This window comes from Lipotes vexillifer, unplaced genomic scaffold (assembly GCF_000442215.2).
Source record: "Lipotes vexillifer unplaced genomic scaffold, Lipotes_vexillifer_v1.1 scaffold393, whole genome shotgun sequence".
NCBI lineage: Eukaryota > Metazoa > Chordata > Mammalia > Artiodactyla > Lipotidae > Lipotes > Lipotes vexillifer.
This window is the reverse complement of record NW_006774564.1, coordinates 81,659-103,324: the sequence shown is the minus strand read 5'-3', so window position 1 is coordinate 103,324 and position 21,666 is coordinate 81,659. Positions and strand designations below refer to the sequence as shown.

Below are 21,666 nucleotides of genomic sequence, written 5' to 3'. Positions count from 1 at the left end.
TTCCCTACAGGAATGTAAACTCCTTGAGGGCAGCGGTTTTTGTTTTGTTCACTGATATATCCCCAGTGCTTGATAACTTGTAAATCAATAGAAGAATTTACAAGTGCATGTCTGTCTTTGGGATGTGTCTATACATGTATATTTTGCTGTGCATGTCTGTGGGAACGAGTGTAGGTGCACGTGCGTGTGACAAGGGGCCCAATGTGGGTGTGAGAGAGGAGAGGATGGAGCACATTTCCATACACCACCCTGGCTTTAGCTGAGAATCTCCCAGCTCCATCCTTGGAGACCTTCTGCAGTGTCCTGTGCGAGGGTCGCACGGTACCTCAACCACACAAACTCATCTCTCTTGCTTGCAGAGGCAGTGGGAGAGGCCGGACACACTGCACAGGCTGACTTGTCACTATGACAGCAGCACAGCCACAGCGTGAGGCCTAAGAGGAAAGAGGCTCTGGGAGGGAGGGAGAAGGGACGGGTAGAGGGCTTCCTGCTGGTTTAAAAACAATGCAGCTTCACGTATGGACTCTTGTGGATCTAGACCCAGCTGCAGGAAGAAGAGCCCACAAGGCCTCACAAACCTATTCTGGGCCTCACAAACCTATCCTTCCTCCTGCCTCCGGGAAAATCCACGTTTAACTGCAGCATGGACTCTGAACAGAGGAGTCCTTGGAAAATGGTGGCAATTTTCATTTCTTGTGACCTTCTCCCCAGCATGGGGAAGTGTCCCCTCCAAGTGTCCTCCTGGGCTGGCTCATCTGCTAAAAGGAGGCCAGGGACTTGGATTTAGGCTGTCAACAGAAGCACAAAGAACACGCGATAGCTATTGTTCCCTGGGAAGTCCCCCTGTGACCACTGTGTCCTTGCAGGGACAATTCAGCGACCTCCCCTGGTTTCTAAATATGGCGAAGAGGTCAGCACTTGGGCCTAGAAGATCTGCCTGTAAAACGGAGGAAGAACTCTCCTCTAGACGGAGAATAAAAAGAGGAAGCAGGGAGAGAAAGGATGGTAAGTAAGCCCTACCATGCCTCTTCTCTCTGAGCGAAGAACATGCGTTCCAGGTGCAGGACAGTTCTCCTTCCTGGGGATCCTGCTCCAGCCCTCCCCTCAGCTCAATGTCTACATTCAAGCAAGTTCTTCATCATTTGAGGATGTGGCTATTATTGCTTTGGGCGAGTACTGGGTGTTGAGAGCTGCATATGGAAATCCAGTTGTGTCAAGCTCATTTTAGCCTTATATAATTTGATTGCACCACTTACAGCTGGACCATTCTTGTATCTGGGGTCTGTCTTCATTACTTTCTAGAGATGAAAGATTCTCCTGCTCTCCTTTGTGGCACTCCTTTTAATCTTATCTTACCCTGGGCGCTATTAAAGCAACAGATTGTCATAACAAATGCACTATATCATTTAATCATTTCCCACACAGGATAAAGAGGTTTGTAATGTATTTATAGAACCATACCCAGCATATGTAATTTGGTGAGGACTTTTGGCTTGACTTTGAGCCCCTGAGGGCCAGAGCCTGTGACTTATGCATATTTTTATCTTCAGCACCTAGCACAGAGCTTCTCACTGAGTATTTGCTCAAGCAAGGCTTGTGATGGCCCAGGAAGGAAGATGATCCTACACAGTCGGTCAGAAATCCACGTTAATAAAGCCGTTGTGATGGGCTCAGTCCTTGTGTGGACTGGTCAGCCTCCTTCTCTTCCATGAACATGAGTACAGTGTAAGAGTTTGGAGAATGTAGGGATCATCTAGGCTATTTTACAGACAAGGAAATGGAGGATGTGAGAGGAAGTGACTTGTCCAGGGCAAGATTTCAGCTCAGGTCTTCCAAACTCCCAACACTGCTTCCATCACACCCCTCTCCTCCTTCCCTGAATTTCACCTCCACTCAGACAAGTTTTCAACTTGATGAGCAAAGCCCAGGAAGTCGCATTTCCAACAGCTGTAGATATTCCAGGGCTGGAGGAGAGGTTTGGATGGAGGATTCTGCCACCCTGGGCACAGTTCCAGGTTCAGGCTAATAAGCTCAAGAATTCTGTCAGCCCCGAGAAGGGTTTCACGATGAAGCACTTCCTAGCTATCTGGCTGGCAGGTGCCCTTGGACCATGAGTATTGACATTTCTACCCTGGGAGAGGCAGAAGAAGGAAAAAGAGGGAGAAAGGAGAAAGCCAAAAGAGAACATGGGCAATTGCACTCTTAGGCATTTATCCCAGAGAAATGAAAACTTATGTTAACACAAAAACCTGCACATGGCTGTTAACAGCAACTTTATTTATAATAACCCGATGTCCCTCAACAGGCAAACTGTTAACCATAACTGGGATGCATCCATACCAGGGAATACTGCTCAGCAAGGAAAAGGAATGGACTATTGATACACACGACTTAAATGAATCTCCAGGAATTACATGAAATGAAAAAAGCCGATCTCCAAAGGTTGCCTACTGTATAAGCCCATTGATATACCATTAAAAAAAATGAAAACGTTTTATAAAGGGAGGACAGATAAATAGTTGCCAGAGGTTAGAGACGGGGTAGACATAGAGTGAGGGGGGTGTGGTTATAAAAGATATAGAGGGAGGGACCCTTATGGTGTTGGAACTGTGCAGTACCTTGACTGAGATGGGGGATGTGAACCTGCATAAGTGATAAAACTGTATAAAACTTCACACACACACACACACACACACACACACACACACACACCACACACACACACACGGGTACAAGTAAAACTGGGGAAGTCTGAATAGGATTGGTGGATTGCAGCAATGTCCATATGCTGGATATGAAATTTTATAACTACATGTGAATCTACAATTATTCCAATTAAAATTTCCATTAAAAATGTTCCCCTCTCTCTGTCCACTGCTAGACCTCCTTACTTGATCTCCAGTTCACTTGGCTTAGAAAACCCAGTCTCTGCAGCAAAGAGTCGTGGAATTATTTCAGTAATAATCCCAAGCAAATCAGTCACGATGGGAAAGGATGACAACATTTGGAGCCTTTCTTTCCACCTGAGGCACATGGGCTGGAGCTTACCTTCACAGCTCCTGAGTAGGTGGTCTGGGCTGAGAACTGTCATCAGCTCCCCTAACCCCCTTCCTGTCCCATCTCTCCATTCCCCACTAAGTTCCCCAACCTGCCTTCCTTGCCTCCCTGTGACAGACCCAGTGCTGGAAGCAGGCAGTATTCTTGTGTTCTTTTTCTTTTCCTCTCACAGGAAGCCTAAGGTGAAAGAGGCAGAACTGAGCCTACTGTGAGGAGAGACAGTATCCACAGGAGGTGAAAACACTGCAAATATTTACTCTGATTTCAAGGGAGAGCAAAGAGGGAGAGGGAGGAGGGTGGGAAAGGAGGCAGAAGGGAGGCAGGCTCATCCTGAGGGGCTAGAGGGAGGAAGAAGCCTAAGCTGATTCTTTCTGGATCTTAATCACACAGGATGAGCTTTGTAAAGTTCTGCAGAAAAATGGTCCCTGTCGTATTCTTTGCAGGGGCAAAACGACAGCAGATGCGACGCTCTAAGAAGTAGGTAAGGGTGTGAGCCCGGAGGGGAAGGGAGCACAGGAGTGGCTGAAGCACAGTTTGAGTGGGGCTGTTGTGGGCTAGTGTGTGAGCTGAGGATACCTTGGATCCTCACTGCTCTACAAAAACCCTGTGTCATGTCATGGCTATTGTAAATAGAGCTGCAATGAACATTGTGGTGGTTTTCTCCGGGTATATGCCCAGTAGTGGGATTGCTGGGTCATATGGTAGCTCTACTTTTAGTTTTTTAAGGAACCTCCATACTGTTCTCCATAGTGGCTGTATCAATTTACATTCCCACCCACAGTGCAAGAGGGTTCCCTTTTCTCCACACCCTCTCCAGAGTGAAGTAAGTCAGAAGGAGAAAAACAAATACCGTATGCTAACACATATATATGGAATCTGACAGGAATAAAGACGCAGACGTAGAGAATGGACTTGAGGACACGGGGAGGGGGAAGGGTAAGCTGGGATGAAGTGAGAGAGTGGCATGGACATATATATACTGCCAAATGTAAAATAGATAGCTAGTGGGAAGCAGCCGCATAGCACAGGGAGATCAGCTCAGTGCTTTGTGACCACTTAGAGGGGTGGGATAGGGAGGGTGGGAGGGAGGGAGACACAAGAGGGAGGGGATATGGGGATATATGTATACGGATAGCTGATTCACTTTGTTATACAGCAGAAACTAACACACCATCATAAAGCAATTATACTCCAATAGAGATGTTAAAAAAAAACAAAACCAAAACCAAACCGTGTGTCAGCCCTTGCCCAGTGCTGGGGGGTGGGGGGAGGGGGAGGTTGAGGTTGCTATAGGACCCCTGACCCTTCAGGGCTTTAGGCTCCTTGATTTGGAAAGGAGATCCCAGTTTCTTTCTGCCCCTTTCTTTAGGACAGCATAATGAATTTAGATATTGTTCACATTTGCCAGCTGACTTGAATGGGGAAAGAGATAAGACTTCTATTTCTGAGCTGGCTAGCAGGAGATGGGGGTGGGGAAACCTGACCTTGGGTGAAGAGGTAGGAAATGGTTCTGGAGGGGATGGAGAGGACAGCAGATCAATCCAAGGCAGGCTGACAACATTAAAAACCCAGGTCAAGATAAGTCAAAATATATTTCCACACAGGCGGAGGGAGACAGCAGGGCAAGGAGGTGACAAAGGCACACAAAAGGGGAGATGCTGGAAGTGGGGACCAACTGGATTTATTATATAACTATGTGATATATATTATATTATTAAGTATTTTTACATGTAAATTATTATACATTTCAGAGCTAACTTTCATGAACTTTGAGACTTTGTTTCAGTCAGCATAAACAGATTTGTTCTGAACTCCTGGATTCCTCTGATATGTCATGGAAGCCCTGCCACGTGGGAGTTATCACTGCGAATGGAAGGTCAGGTGAGAGGATCATGCAGTGAAGAAGTAACCCAGCTGCAATGCAGAGGGCCTGGCACATAGTTGGTGCTCAGTAAATGTGTGTGGAATGAATGAATAAAAGAAAGAATAAAATAAGGACATACTATTTCAGGCCTCTATAAGTGACTCTTTCAGGTCCCCCTGTCCACTGTACCCAGAAAGGCTTTGACCGTACCCCATGGAGTTTGAGATGCTGCTGAAGGGGGAGTATTTCAGCCCAGAACAGAAGAGAAAGGATGGCAGGGCCCTGAACCAATATGGCGGAGTAGAAGGACGTGCTCTCACTCCCTCTTACGAGACACCAGAATCACAACTAGCTGCTGGACAATCATCGACAGGAGGACACTGGAACTCACCAAAAAAGATACCCCACATCCAAAGACAAAGAAGAAGACACAATGAGACCGTAGGAGGGGTGCAATCACAGTAAAATCAAATCCCATAACTGCTGGGTGGGTGACTCACAGACTGGAGAGCGCTTATAACACAGAAGTCCACCCACTGGAGTGAAGGTTCTGAGTCCAATGTCAGGCTTCCCAACCTGGGGGTCCAGCAACGGGAGGAGAAATTCCTAGAGAATCAGACTTTGAAGGCTAGTGGGATTTGATTGCAGGACTTCGACAGGACTGGGGGAAACAGAGACTCCACTCTTGGAGGGCACACACAAAGTAGTGTGCGTATCGGGACCCAGCGGAAGCAACAGTGATCCCGGGGGAGACTGAACCAGACCCACCAGCTAGTGTTAGAAGGTCTCCTGCAGAGGCAGGGGGTGGCTGTGGCTCACTGTGGGGACAAGGAAACTGCCAGCAGAAGTTCTGGGAAGTACTCCTTGGCATGAGCCCTCCAAGAGTCCACCACTAGCCCCATCAAGGAGCCCAGGTAGGCTCCAGTGTTGGGTTGCCTCGGGCCAAAGAACCAACAGGGAGGGAACACAGCCCCACCCATGAGCAGTCAAGTGGATTAAAGTTTTACTGAGCTCTGCCCACCAGAGCAACAGTCAGCTCTACCCACCACCAGTCCCTCCCATCAGGAAACTTGAACAAGCCTCTTAGATAGCCTCATCCACCAGAGGGCAGACAGCAGAAGCAAGAAGAACTACAATGCTGCAGCCTGTGGAGCTAAAACCACATTCACAGAAAGATACACAAGATGAAAAGGCAGAGGGCTATGGACCAGATGAAGGAACAAGATAAAACCCCAGAAAAACAACTAAATCAAGTGGAGATAGGCAATCTTCCAGAAAAAGAATTCAGAATAATGATAGTGAAGATGATCCAGGACCTCGGAAAAAGAATGGAGGCAAAGATGGAGAAGATGCAAGAAATGTTTAACAAAGACCTAGAAGAATTAAAGAACAAACAGATATGAACAATACAATAACTGAAATGAAAACTACACTAGAAGGAATCAATAGCAGAATAGCTGAGGCAGAAGAACGGATAAGTGACCTGGAAGAGAGAATGGTGGAATTCACTGCTGTGAAGCAGAATAAAGAAAAGAGAATGAAAGGAAATGAAGACAGCCTAAGAGACCTCTGGGACAACATTAAATGCAACAACATTCGCTTTATAGGGGTCCCAGAAGGAGAAGAGAGAGAGAGAAAGGACCAGAGAAAATATTTGAAGAGATTATAGATGAAAACTTCCTTTACATGGGAAAAGAAATAGCCACCAAGTCGAGGAAGCGCAGAGAGTCCCATACAGGACAAACCCAAGGAGAAACATGCCGAGACACATAGTAATCAAAGTGGCAAAAATTAAAGACAAAGAAAAATTACTGAAAGCAGCAAGGGAAAAACGACAAATAACATACAAGAGAACTCCCATAAGGTTCACAGCTGATTTCTGAGCAGAAACTCTACAAGCCAGAAGGGAGTGGCATGGTATACTTAAAGTGATGAAAGGGAAGAACCTACAACCAAGATTACTCTACCCTGAAAGGATCTCATTCAGATTCGATGGAGAAATCAAAAGCTTTACAGACAAGCAAAAGCTAAGAGAATTTAGCACCACCAAACCAGCATCAAACCAGCTCCAAAGAAATGCTAAAGGAACTTCTCTAAGTGGGAAACACAAGAAAAGAAAAGAACTACAAAAACAAACCCAAAACAATTAAGAAAGTGGTCATAGGAACATACATATCAATAATTACCTTAAATGTGAACGGATTAAATGCTCCAACCAAAAGACACAGGCTCACTGAATGGATACAAAACCAAGACCCATATGTATGCTGTCTACAAGAGACCCACTTCAGACCTAGGGACACATGCAGAATGTAAGTGAGGGAATGGAAAAAGATATTCCATGCAAATGGAAATCAAAAGAAAGCTGGAGTAGCAATACTCATATCAGATAAAATAGACTTTAAAATAAAGAATGTTACAAGACACAAGGAAGGGCACTACATAATGATCAAGGGATCAATCCAAGAAGAAGATATAACAATTATAAATATATATGCACCCAACATAGGAGCACCTCAATACATAAGGCAACTGCTAACAGCTATAAAAGAGGAAATTGACAGTAACACAATAATAGTGGGGGACTTTAACACCTCATTTATACCAATGGATAGATCATCCAAAAAGACAATAAATAAGGAAACACAAGATTTAAATGACACAATAGACCAGATAGATTTAATTGCTATTTATAGGACATTCCATCCAAAAACAGCAGATTACACTTTCTTCTCAAGTGCGCACGGAACATTCTCCTGGGTAGATCATATCTTGGGTCACAAATCAAGACTCAATAAATTTAAGAAAATTGAAACCATATCAAGCATCTTTTCTGACCACAACACTATGAGATTAGAAATCAATTACAGGGAAAAAAAAGTAAAAAAACACAAACACATGGAGGCTAAACAATACATTACTAAATAACCAAGAGATCACTGAAGAAATCCAAAAATACCTAGAGACAAATGACGATGAAAACACGATGATCCAAAACCTATGGGATGCAGCAAAAGCAGTTCTAAGATGGAAGTTTATAGCTATACAAGAATATCTCAAGAAACAAGAGAAATCTCAAATAAACCATCTAACCTTACACCTCAGGAACTAGAGAAAGAAGAACAAACAAAACCCAAAGTTAGCAGAAGGAAAGAAATCATAAAGATCAGAGCAGGAATAAATGAAATAGAAACAAAGAAAACAATAGCAAAGACCAATAAAACTAAAAGCTTGTTCTTTGAGAAGATAAACAAAATTGATAAACCATTAGCCAGACTCATGAAGAAAAAGAGGGAGAGGACACAAATCCATAAAATTAGAAATGAAAAAGGAGAAGTTACAACAGACACCGCAGAAATACAAAGCATCCTAAGAGACTATTACAAGCAACTCTATAGCAATAAAACGGACAACCTGGAAGAAATGGACAAATTCTTAGAAAGGTATAACCTTCCAAGACTGAACCAGGAAGAAATAGAAAATATGAATAGACCAATCACAAGTAATGAAATTGAAACTGTGATTAAATCTTCCAACAAACAAAATTCCAGGACCAGATGGCTTCACAGGTGAATTCTATCAAACATTTAGAGAAGAGATAACAACCATCCTTCTCAAACTCTTCCAAAAAATTGTAGAGGAAGGAACACTCCCAAACTCATTCTGTGAGGCCACCATCACCCTGATACCAAAACCAGACAAAGATATTACAAAAAAAATAATTTACAGACCAATATCACTGGTGAATATAGATGCAAAAATCCTCAACAAAATACTAGCAAACAGAATCCAACAACACATTAAAAGGATCCTACACCAGGATCAAGTAGGATTTATCCCAGGGATGCAAGGATTCTTTAATATATGCAAATCAATCAATGTGATACACCAAATTAACAAACTGAAGAATGAAAACCATATGATCATCTCAATGGATGCAAAAAAGCTTTTGACAAAATTCAACACACATTTATGATAAAAAGTCTCCAGAAAGTGGGCAGAGAGGGAACCTACCTCAACATAATAAAGGCCATATATGACAAACCCACAGCAAACATCATTCTCAATGGTGAAAAACCGAAAGCATTTCCTAAGATCACGAGCAAGACAAGGATATACACTCTCACCACTATTATTCAGCATAGTTTTGGTAGTCCTAGCCACAGCAATCAGACAAGAAAAAGAAATAAAAGGAATACAAATCGGAAAAGAAGAAGTAAAACTGTCACACTTTGCAGATGACATGATACTTTACATAGAGAATCCTAAAGATGCCACCAGAAAACTACTAGAGCTAATCAATGATTTTGGTAAAGTTGCAGGTTACAAAATTAATGCACAGAAGTCTCTTGCATTCCTATATACTAATGATGAAAAATCTGAAAGAGGAATTAAGGAAACACTCCCATTTACCATTGCAACAAAAAGAGTAAAATACCTAGGAATAAACCTGCCTAGGGAAACAAAAGACCTGTATGCAGAAAACTATAAGACATTGATGAAAGAAATTAAAGATGATGCCAACAGATGGAGAGATATACCATGTTCTTGGATGGTAAGAACCAATACTGTGAAAATGACTATACTACCCAAAGCAATCTACAGATTCAATGCAACCTCTATCAAATTACCAGTGGCATTTTTTACAGAACTAGAACAAAAAATCTTAAAATTTGTATGGAGACACTAGAGACCCTGAATAGCCAAAGCAGTCTTGAGGGGAAAAAAAGGAGCTGGAGGAATCACACTCCCTGACTTTAGACTATATTACAAAGCTACAGTAATCAAGACAATATGGTACTGGCACAAAAACAGAAACATAGATCAATAGAACAAGATAGAAAGTCCAGAGATAAACCCATGCACCTATGGTCAACTAATCTATGACAAAGGAGGCAGGGTATACAATGGAGCAAAGACAGTCTCTTCAATAAGTGGTGCTGGGAAAACTGGACAGGGACATGTAAAAGAATGAAATTAGAACACTCCCTAACACCATACACAAAAATAAACTCAAAATGGATTAGAGACCTAAATGTAAGACTGGACAGTATAAAACTCTTAGAGGGAAACATAGGAAGAACACTCTTTGACATAAATCACAGCAAGATCTTTTTTTATCTACCTCTTAGAGTAATGGAAATAAAAACAAAAATAAACAAATGGGACCTAATGAAACTTAAAAGCTTTTGCACAGCAAAGGAAACTATAAACAAGACAAAAAGACAACCCTCAGAATGGGAGAAAATATTTGCAAACGAATCACCTAATCCAAAAATGGGAAGAAGACCTAAATAGATATTTCTCCAAAGAAGACATACAGATGGCCAAGAAGCACATGAAAAGCTGCTCAACATCACTAATTATTAGAGAAATGCAAATCAATATTACAATGAGGTATCACTTCACACCAGTTAGAATCGGCATCATCAGAAAATCTACAAACAACAAATGCTGGAGAGGGTGTGGAGAAAAGGGAGCCCTCTTGCACTGTTGGTGGTAATGTAAATTGATACAGCCGCTATGGAGAACAGTATGGAGGTTCCTTAAAAAACTAAAAATAAAATTACCATATGATCCAGCAATCCCACTACTGGGCATATACCCAGAGAAAAGCATAATTCAAAAAGACACATGCACCCCAATGTTCATTGCATCTCTATTTACAATAGCCAGGTCATGGAAGCAACCTAAATGCCCATTGACAGACGAATGGATAAAGAAGATGTGGTACATATATACAATGGAATATTAGCCATAAAAAGGAACAAAATTGGGTCATTTGTTGAGATGTGGATGGATCTAGAGACTGTCATACAGAGTGAAGTAAGTCAGAGAGAGAAAAACAAATATCGTATATTAACGCATATATGTGGAACCTAGAAAAATGGTACAGATGAACCAGTTTGCAGGGCAGAAATTGAGACACAGGTGTAGAGAACAAATGTATGGACATCAAGGGGGGAAAGCGGCTTGGGGCGGGGTGTGGTGGTGGGATGAATTGGGAGATTGGGTTTGACATGTATACACTGATGTGTATAAAATTGATGACTAATAAGAACCTACTGTATAAAAAAATACATTAAATAAAATTCAAAAATTAAAAAAAAATAAAGCTGAATACTTAAAAAAAAAAAAAACAGAAGAAAAAGGAAAAGCTGCCCCCTGGGTCCAAGAACGTTCACCAGCCAGATGCCCTAAAAATGCAGAGAAATGACATTTGGCTGAGAGGGTGAGGTATTTTGGGTAGAAGGTGGTGGCCAGTCATGAAAGGAGGCTTCTGTCTTGGCACCAAAGCCTTCAGACATCTTTTCTCATCCTGTGGTGAGAGGGCACTCATCCTGCCCTGCCTTCCTAAGCCGTGTTCTCTGGACATCACTGAAAACTTTTCCAGGACCCATGGTTAATCTCCTGACCGTCAACTGCAGTTCCGTGCCTTATCCTACGATACCATGAGGTGACTAAAGCCTGCTGTGCCATTTGTCCCTGAACTCAATGGCCTCAGAATGTTCTCCTTTCAGAGTATTCATTTTTCTTTTTAGCAAATTTATTTTTGTCACTTTGTTTCGTATAGTCTATTACAGAGTACTGAAAAGCAATTATGTTCCCCAGTAAGCCCTTGGCTGGGAAAGGGAAGAGTCCGGGCACTACCCAGAGTTGATGGCTGAGATCTTGGAAGAGGAGCCAAGGGCCCACGGAAAATGCACAGAATATCTTCCGAAAGGGAGAACACCAGCTTGTGTATAACTGAGGGTTTGCTGTCTTGTGCAGCTGTCTGGGGCTGGAATGCAGGTTACTGGTAGGTAGGAAGGCACTTGGCGCTGCTTTACCTTCCAAAGCCAGAGGCCATCTGTGCGGTGATTCTCCCAGGAGCTCCTATGAAAGCAGCACAAGGCCAAGAGCACCCTCCCTGGTGCTGCCTGTCCCCTTCCCGGGTCTGAGACTTACCTTTTGTGCCCTGCGTTTATCAGCTCTCTGATTCTGGTGGTAAATCCGGCTGAAGTTGGAAACGATCACAGGGACTGGCAGGGCAATGACGAGGACACCGCTCAGGGAACAGATGGAGCCGAAGATCTTCCCTGCGATCGTCTTGGGCACCATGTCTCCATATCTGAGAGACAGAAAGAGAAATGGGTGTAAGGAAGAAAGGCCATTTGGGAAACAAGTCAGGCTTCCCTGCCAATCATTCACTCCTTCACTCAACAATTGTTTAGAGTGCCTACTGTGTGCCAGGTACTGTGATAGGACCTGGGAGTGAACAAAATAGACAAGATCCTTATGTTCACGGAGCCAGCATCCTACCAGGGGAAGAGACCGTAAAGTGAATATATAATAACATTGTGACTTCTGGCTATTTCTATGAAGAGAACAGAGATGGGTGCTGTGCCGGGTTGGGGGAGTGTGGTCAGGAAAGGCTTCTCTGAGGAGGTAACATTTAAGCTAAGATCTGAAGGTAAAGAATCCAGCCAGGCAACAGCCTTGGGGAAGAGTGTGCCAGGTAGCAGGAACAGAAAGGACGGAGGCCCTGAGGTAGGAAGGGGCTTGGCCTGTTCTAGGAACAGTGAAAGGGCTAGTGGGGCTGGCGCACAGGGCGGGTGGCGGGTTCTACAAGAGGAAACTGAGGCGGCAGGTGGGAGGCCAGACCATGCGGGGTCTAGTGGGCCACAACGAGGAGCGTGGGTTTCATCCAAGTGCAAAGAGGAGCCATGGATGATTTTTTTTTTTTTTTTTGGCGGTACACGGGCCTCTCACTGTTGTGGCCTCTCCCGTTGCGGAGCACAGGCTCCGGACGCGCAGGCTCAGCGGCCATGGCTCACGGGCCCAGCCGCTCCGCGGCACGTGGGATCTTCCCAGACCGGGGCATGAACCCGTGTCCCCTGCATCGGCAGGCGGACTCTCAACCACTGTGCCACCAGGGAAGCCCAACCATGGATGATTTTGAGGCAGAAGAAGAACACAATTTCATTTTTGATAACAAAAGCGATGAATAATAAACCGCCTTCTATTCATGTGGAGATTTATAATTTCCAAAACACTTTTACACGTTTGCCTCACATAAGCTCCATGAACCCTGTGAGCTTGGAACCCCGATCCCCATTGTACAGATGCATGAAGTGGGTTGTCCACGTTTGGGTACGCCTGGGAGTAAAACACACTCCTCTTGCTCTCATCTCTTTTCTACTAGCCATGCTGTCTTAGAGGGGACCATGAGCTCCAAATCGCAGCCCCTTAAGCCGTGAAGCCACTTTGGGACAGTGCCGGCTACTCTCAGAGCTCAGAGAAACTTCACACCTTGGCAGCTGCCCCCTGGGACCAGCCTGCTCTGGTTCCTGCTCAGCCCCAGGCAAGCAGGCCAGAGCCTCTCTCCTCCAATCAATAAGATATGCTCCACAGCGGTTAAGTGTTTAGCCTCTTCTTTATTGAGGTAATTTAAAGGCCAAGTTAAGAAAAGCTGTGATGACTCCTTTGGCCAAAGCCAGAAACACCATCTCCCCCGCTTCTGCGCCCTCTGGGTGTCTGGAGCAGAAACTGGCTTAAGGTGACCAGGAATTGTTGCTACTGAAATTGTCAGTCTCCAAGTCACTTGTCCTGAGGGGCCCAGGTGTCCTGGGGTCCAGAGAGACTGTGGAAAGGGATGGGGGAGCCATTTCAGAACTATGAAGTCCTCACCTCCTAACACTAAAGGCTTTGTGGAGGATGTGCAGTGATTGACACATACTTGGCGAGTGGATGAATGATCTCATTTAAGCCTCTCAACACCCTATGAAGTTGGCTCCTGTTTTGAGGACCATCTTCCTTCTCCTTGTGTCCAGGCCCTTTGTTCTGGCTCAAGTTGTCTCAGTCACGCCACTGACAGTAAGGCCTGCGAGAGCTCCTTCTGGGAAATTCGATGCTAGGTTTGCCTTCTCTGCCATGATGCTCAGGAGTGGCTTCCGGTGACGTGGTAGAGAATTCGGCTTCTGACGTTGGACAATATGGGTTCAAGACTCACCCAGCTCCACCCTAAAATAACTGTGACCTTTAGACCTCAGTTTATTTGTCTTGAAAATGAAGATAATAAGAGTAACCTAGGTCATAATCCTATTGTGACGTACACAGCTCTACAAACAATAAATACTATTACTTTTACCTAGACAGTCTGAAAACCATGGTCTCTGTTGCTGAGAAGCTGATTATTCCAAGTTCAAATCATCCCAGTGATGAAGAAAAGGGGGCTGCCCTGGAAGTGAAGCATGTTAGCTGGGGTTTTCAGATGACATGATTGAAAGGTGGACATTGGGTACATGACCATGGGTGAAAACAAAGCGTGGCGGGAATATGTAAGAATAGCGTCAGGAAGGTTACATTTCAGTGATTGAGGTGGTGAAAAATGCTAAGGACAACAGGAATGTTGTTTCATCCACTGGAAGGAAAGCTGTGCCTACTGCTAGGCAGATGGTCTGCTGGAAACAGATGACAGAGAGAAAGCTGAACAACGCAACTCCCATGCGCTCTCTGCCTTCTCCACCGAGAAGAGCATGCTTTATCTTGGGAAGGCCAGGACAAATGTGGAAAAAACAGAGATCCAGAGCTTAAGATAGGGGAGGGGAGAGCAGGTGAGTGGCCAGCTCTCCAGTGGATTCCCATCACAGGCCCACCTGGATCCTACCCCAGGAGACAGGAGGAATGTGCAGATGGTGTTATAGAGCCACTTCCCATGATGGCTGAGAAATCATGATGCAGCAGAGAAATACCAGGAGACTAGAGATGGAAAACTACTGTATCAATATATTTAAAGAAAAGGAAAGGAGGTCTGAGGAACCACAGACCAGCAGGCTTGGCCTCCATCAATTCTGCCATCCAGTTGCAGGCAGAATTTGAGAGTGGATTGTTAAGCGGACAGCTTGAGAACACTTGGAAAATAAGCTGCACTGGTTCACTAAACACACATCTTGCCAGATGACCCTTATTTCCTGTTTGGAGAGGGTTAACTGGCTGGTGGATCAGGAGACCGCTACAGACCTACTGCATCATCGTTGCAGCAAGGTGTGTTCTTGCCCCCGTTCTCTGTACCCTGGGCAAGCTGGAGGAATGTGGAGGGGACAGCAGTGTGGCTGGCAGGGGCTGAACAGCCATCTCGAGTCTTCCGGCCCTTCTCAAAGATAAACAACAATGGTCCCAGGACAGCAAAGGAAGTTTCTGATTTTCATGTTAGAAAGGTCTCCTTCAATGAAAGAGTAAATGAGCAAACGAAATAAAGAAGGGATCTAAAGTTAGGTCTCCAGTGGTGCATTCCAGAATTTTTTTAACAACTCATGTAAGGCCAGAAGGAGGCAGTGTGGCCTAATGATTGAGAGAGGAATCAGATCTGGGTTGAACCCGAGCCCAACATTACTTACTAAATAGTTAAGTGTCCTTAGGGAAGTTATGTAACCTGAGCCTCTACTAATATAAATGGGTTTTACAAACCTAACTTACAAGGTTGTTGTGATAATTAATGAGATAATTCAGAAGCACCACTTGATGCTGTATCTGGGTAAATGTAAATTCTCTATAAAAATAGCCAGTGTGGTAGGCATCGATTGTTTTGTCTGCTAATAACCTACCCCCTCCTAGGAACTGAACCCCTCCCCTCCCCATTACAACATAAACTCTGTCCAGAGACGCTGGGTCTCAGAGGAGCTGCCATATTCTTACAAGCCTTCCCCGATGCCTCTGCTCCCACTGGCCACAGGTAGTAAATTCAGAATAGGCATCTGACTCAAGCTGGGTCAATGAGTTCTTTCCTGGATTCATTTTTAAACAGCTTTATGGAGATACAATTTAAATACCGTAAAATTCATCCACTTAAATCTTACAATTCAATGGTTTTTAGTGTATTTACAAAGTTGTGTTTCCATCACCGGAGTCTAACTTTAGAGCATTGTCATCACCCCCAGTAGAAACCTAGCACCCATCAGCAGTCAGTGACCATTGTACACCTCACCCTTCAGCCCTAGGCAACCACTAATCTACTTTCTGTCTCTATGGATTTCCTTCTTTTGGACATTTAATATAAATGGAATCATACAGTATGTGGCCCCTTGTGCCTGACTTCTTTCACTTAGCATAATGTGCTAAGGGTTCAAGGTTCGCCCATGTTGTAGCATGTATCAGTATTTCATTCCTTTCTTACGGCTGACTAATATCTCATCGTATGGATAGACCACATTTTGTTTACTCATTCATCAGTTGAGAGGCATTTGGATTGTTTCTACTTTTTGGCTATTATGAATAAACTCTGCTAAGAAAATTTGTGTACAAGTTTTGGTGTGGATATATGTTTTCACTTCTCTGGGACTCATGTGGTAACTCTATGTTTACCAGTTTGAGGAACTGGTGAACTGTTTTCTAAAGTGGCCGTGTCACTTTACAATCCTACTAGCTATAAATTAGGATTCCAATTTCTCCGTATCTTCACCAACACTTGTTACCATTTGTCTTTTGATCCTAGCTGTCCTAGTGGATGTGACATGGTATCTCCTTGTGTTGTTTTTTTTTTAACACGTTTTTAAAAACGGAAGTATAGTTGATTTAGAATGTTGTGTTAATTTCAGGTGTACAGCAAAGTGATTCAATTATATATATAATATATATTATATATAATATGTATATTCTTTTTCAGATTCTTTTCCCTTAAAGGTTATTACAAGATATTGAATATAGTTCCCTGTGCTATATAGTAGGTCCTTGTTGTTTATCTATTTTATATATAGTAGCGTGGATCTAATCCCAAATCCCTAAATTGTCTTTCTCCCTCCCACCTCCACCATCCCCTTTGGTAATCATAAGTTTGTTTTCTATGTCTGTGAGTCTATTTCTGCTTAGTTAATAAGTTGTTTTGTATCTTTTTTTTTTTTTTTTTTTTTTGTGGTACGCGGGCCTCTCACTGCCGTGGCCTCTCCTGCTGTGAGCACAGGCTCCAGACGCGCAGGCTCAGCAGCCATGGCTCACGGACCCAGCCGCTCCGCTGCATGCGGGATCCTCCCAGATTGGGGCACAAACCCGCGTCCCCTGCATTGGCAGGTGGACTCTCAACCACTGTGCCACCAGGGAAGCCCTGTATCATTTTTTTAAGATTCTACACATAAGTGACATCATATGATATTTGTCTTTGTCTGTCTTACTTCACTTAATATGATAATTTCTAGGTCCATCTGTGTTACTGCAAATGGCATTATTTCATTCATTTTTATGGTTGAGTAATATTCCATTGTATATATATACCACATCTTCTTTTTTTTTTTGCCATACGCGGGCCTCTCACTGTTGTGGGCTCTCCCTTTGCGGAGCACAGGCTCCAGACACACAGGCCCAGCGGCCATGGCTCACGGGCCCAGCCGCTCCGTGGCATGTGGGATCTTCCCGGACCAGGGAATGACTCCGCGTCCCCTGCATTGGCAGGCGGACTCGCAACCACTGCGCCACCAGGGAAGCCCCTATACCACATCTTCTTTACCCACTCATCTGTCAATGGACATTTAGGTTGCTTCCATGTCTTGGCTATTGTGAATAGTGACTGGGGTGCATGTATCTTTTTGAATTAGAGTTTTCTCCAGATATATGCCCAGGAGTGGAATTCCAGGATCATATGGTAACTCTATTTTGAATTTCTCATTGTAGGTTTGATTTGCATTTACACTGTTGGCTAATGATGTCTGTCAATTTTTTTCTCCTCCCCTGGATTTATACACTTGAGATCAGATCAATCTCTTTCTTTCTTTCTTTCTTTTTTTAAAATTAATTAATTTGGGGCTTCCCTGGAGGCGCAGTGGTTGGGAGTCCACCTGCCGATGCAGGGTTCGCGCCCCGGTCCGGGAGGGTCCCGCACCCTGCGGAGTGGCTGGGCCCGTGGGGCATGGCCCCTGAGCCTGCGTGTCTGGAGCCTGTGCTCCGCAGTGGGAGAGGCCACAACAGTGAGAGGCCTGCGTATCGCAAATATATATATATATATATATATATATATATATAAATAAATTTAATAAATTTATTTTTTGGCTGCATTGGGTCTTCGTTGCTGGGTGCGGGCTTTCTCTAGTTGCGGTGAGTGGGGGCTACTCTTTGTTGCGGTGCGCAGACTTCTCATTGCAGTGGCTTCTCTTGTTGCAGAGCACAGGCTCTAGGCGTGCAGGCTTCAGTAGTTGTGGCACCTGAGCTCAGTAGTTGTTGCTCACGGGCTCTAGAGTGCAGGCTCAAAAGTTGTGGTGCACGGGCTTAGTTGCTCCGTGGTATGTGAGATCTTCCCGGACCAGGGCTCGAACTCATGTTGCCTGCATTGGCAAGTGGATTCTTAACCACTGCGCCACCAGGGAAGTCCCAATCTCTTTCACAGAAGTGGAAACTGCAACTAATAAAGCTCTGGAGCTGTTGGCAGCCATGCTTTCTGCCATGGGGAAAAGCCAGATTGTAGTTAGAAAGGGAGCAGGCTGACAGTAGAAAGAGATGAGAGGTGAAAAGGGAAATCTGATGGAGGTTCGAGTTCCTGTCCTAATTCTTACTGATGACCAGCTTTACTTTTGACTTTCCTGTGGCTTGGTTGTGCAAGCCTTCTTTTGACTCTGCATACTAACAAATTATTGTTTTTGTTTAACTTTCTTTCATTTGGTTCCTATGACAATGACAATGATAATAATGATGGTGATGATGGTGATGATGCTGGTGATGATGAGGTTATGACTGATTATTTTTAATCAAGCTCTTCAAATTTCTAGATGACAGCACTACTATGAATTGATGTCTTTTGAAGTCAAAAGGATTTTTAACAGGTTGTAATAGTGGGTGAAATCAACCAGATTAATTTTAACAAAGATAAATGACAACACCAGCCTTTTGATTCAAATAATCAATGACTTGTACAGCTGATGAAAGAGACCAGCTTAAAAGCCATCCAAGTTAAAAATCACTGGGGGGAATTAAGTTTAACATAGCCACCAGTGTAACGCAGCTGCTAAAGACCTAATGCCGCCTTAGGCTGGACTGATAGGAGTACATAGCCCAGAAAAAGGGAGTGGGTGTTCAGACTGTTCTCCTTGGTGCAGACCACTTCTAGGCCACTGTGTGGAGTTCTGGGCTCTACATATTGTATAGGATATGATTAACTGGGTCATGTCCAGAGAAGGGAGGGTGGGAGGGTGAATTGTCTGGAAATCCTCCCATAGGGGAAATGATCAAAGGGACAGGATCGTTTGGCCTAAGAAATGGAGATGGAGAATGGAAAGATGAAAGGGAACAACGTACTGGAGACTGTGCTAGGAACTTTGGCATCACTGGGTCTCACAAATGCCCTGTCAAGTAGGGCTGAGGAGCCGGTCCTGAGAGGACAGTGACTTGTTCAAGGTCCTCAAGTAGTAAGAGGCAGAACTGAATGGGTTAAAACCCAGGTCAGTCTGTTTGCATTGTCCTGCTCTGTCCCTCACATCGCGCTTCTCCAGAGGAGTGGGTAGTCATGGGAGAGGGCTCAGAGGAGTCAGCTGGTGCTCACCCCCTTCTCAGCATCTCTGCCCACTCAGTGGTAGCAGTACAGCATAGCGGTTAAGAGTGTGCACTCTGGGCAGCAGACTATCCAGGGCAAGTCCTGGCTCTACCACTTGTTAGCTGGGTGACTCTTGTGCAAGTTACTTCTTTGTCCTCAGTTTCCTGGGACTGATAAAATAATAGTACCTACACCACAGAGTTGTTGTGAGGGATAAGATGAGTCACCATTTGTCAAAGGCTCAATTCTGGCACATATTAAGAACTTATTATAAATGTTTATTAAATAAATCCTAGGCCCAGACCACTGTCGTTTCTCGACTGGACTTCTGCAAAAGCCCCTTAACCAGACACGTCACTTGCACTTTTGTTTCCCTTTAATTCACAAAGAACCGTAGTCTCCGAGTGCAAATCCAAGCACATCATTCCCTTGCTAAATCACTTCAATAAATGTTGGTCGAATGTGTGAGTTAATGAAGAAAACATACCTTTTCGTAATGCTTTTGCAAAGACTAAATTCCCATTACACGGTAAACGCTCATTAGACAGCAGCTGTTAGGATTGTAATGACTGTGATGGGCAGTGCCCTTTGTCCCACGGCCCCTCCTGGGCCCACCTGGGAAGGAACACTGAGGTGCTGGAGCTGACAGTGATTCTCTAAGTCCTCGTGGCCTCTCTGGCCTATTTTCTCCGTGGAATTTTGAGGAAGGAAAGGGGTGAGGAAAGAACAAACAGAAAATGTCGTGACCTAGAAAAAAATGTTTTTAAGCCATAGCCTTATTTCCTTTCTCTCTTCCTCGTTTCAGGCAAATAAGGACTCCCCTCCCCCACCTCCCATCCTGGCTCTGAGGGCGGAGAAACGTAAGGTACAAGAAAGCCTCTCCTGGAGGTGACATGCCACGTATAGGGGAGCTGTGGTGCTCAGCCCAGACCTAGGACTCACACTCAGCCCTTAGCTGGGGCCAGTGTGGAGCCAGCTGTCTGCTCCTGACTGGGTGGGGCTCAGGGACTCCCTGCTTCTCTGCCAGGACATCCTCGGTAACCCTCCGTGAAGTCTGGGCTATGGCAAGAGCAGGAAAGCTCACCCTCCTAATATGGAAAGCTAATTAATTTGTATTAGGGCTTAGGGATAATTAAACTTTTTATCTGAACTTAAGCTGCACAAACCACCGGCCTTGTACAATTAATTGCTGCCTTCATTCCCTCCTCCAGAGGCTGAGAGATAAGTGCAAGTCAAGCTCCCCCGTCTGATTCTGTCTTCCTCTCAGGTAGGGGTAAGGCTGCCCAGCTGGTGGGGAGTGCATTCTTTACTGGAGGCCCGGCCACCGCCCCTTCGGGGCCCAGCTGCTGGGAGCTCTGACACGGAGGCACGTCTTTGATGAGTTTCTGCACGGTGTAGCCTCACTGCTACACCCACTTCTATACCCACCTTCTCCACTGAGATGCCCCTGAACTTGGCTTCCGCCTTTGCTCCTAGAACCTCCGGTGTTGGAGATGCAGATGAGGATGAAAGCTGTCCTCGTGGCTGGGGTCAGGGTGAGCAGGGGAGTTAGGGCAGCCTAGGCACCACAGCGGTTCCAGTACTCAGAACCCTGGGGCTGCCTCCTTGTCCGGGGGCAAAGGACAATGGTAGACCACCCCGGAGGACACAAAAGACACCAGCCTGGCTGATAAGCTCACCCCATGAGGAACATCTGGTCAGCCCCTTTTCATGTCCAAATCCCCTCCTACAAAGCAGCACTGCTGTAATCTTTTTTTTTTTTTTTGAGCTCTTAAATCATGTCAGGTACTGCAAATACATGATCTCATTTGTTCTTCCCAGCAACCCTAAGCAATAGATGCAATGATTACCTTCATTATACAGGTGAGGAAACTGAGGCACAGAGTAATTGAGTAACTGCGCTAGCCCGCTGCAGACCCGGGACATGGATCAAGCCTCTCAGATTTCAAATCCCCTACACACACTACTAGTTACGACAGCCCAAAGCCACGGTCCCCGAGGAGCCAACATGGTGGGCAGCAGTCTAATTAAAGAGCAAGGGGGTACTTCAGAGGTGTCTGGATCTAGGGCAGCCGCCTAACCACACCCCTGCGCTGCTGATTCTAGAGGAGGGGGACTTGGGGAATGAAATGAAAGCCCCGTATTACTCTTCCTTCCTACAGCATGTCCCTCCTCCCCCGAAATGAAACCACCACATCTCTGATCACCACCCTACAGCTAGGCACTCTCCTGGGCTCGCCTGCAAAGTGAGCCC

General features: G+C 44.8%; 1 protein-coding gene across 1 annotated transcript in view; it reads right to left on the bottom strand.

Annotated features, from left to right (window-relative positions):
• KCND3 (potassium voltage-gated channel subfamily D member 3) overlaps positions 1-12,033 on the bottom strand; it is a 17,892-nt gene extending 5,859 nt beyond the window's left edge. The window contains exon 1 of the mRNA XM_007449351.1: positions 11,870-12,033. Coding sequence (XP_007449413.1) covers positions 11,870-12,022 — 153 coding nt within the window. The 5' untranslated portion in view covers positions 12,023-12,033. The remainder of the gene's footprint in view (positions 1-11,869) is intronic.
• Between the last annotated feature and the right edge of the window lie 9,633 nt (positions 12,034-21,666).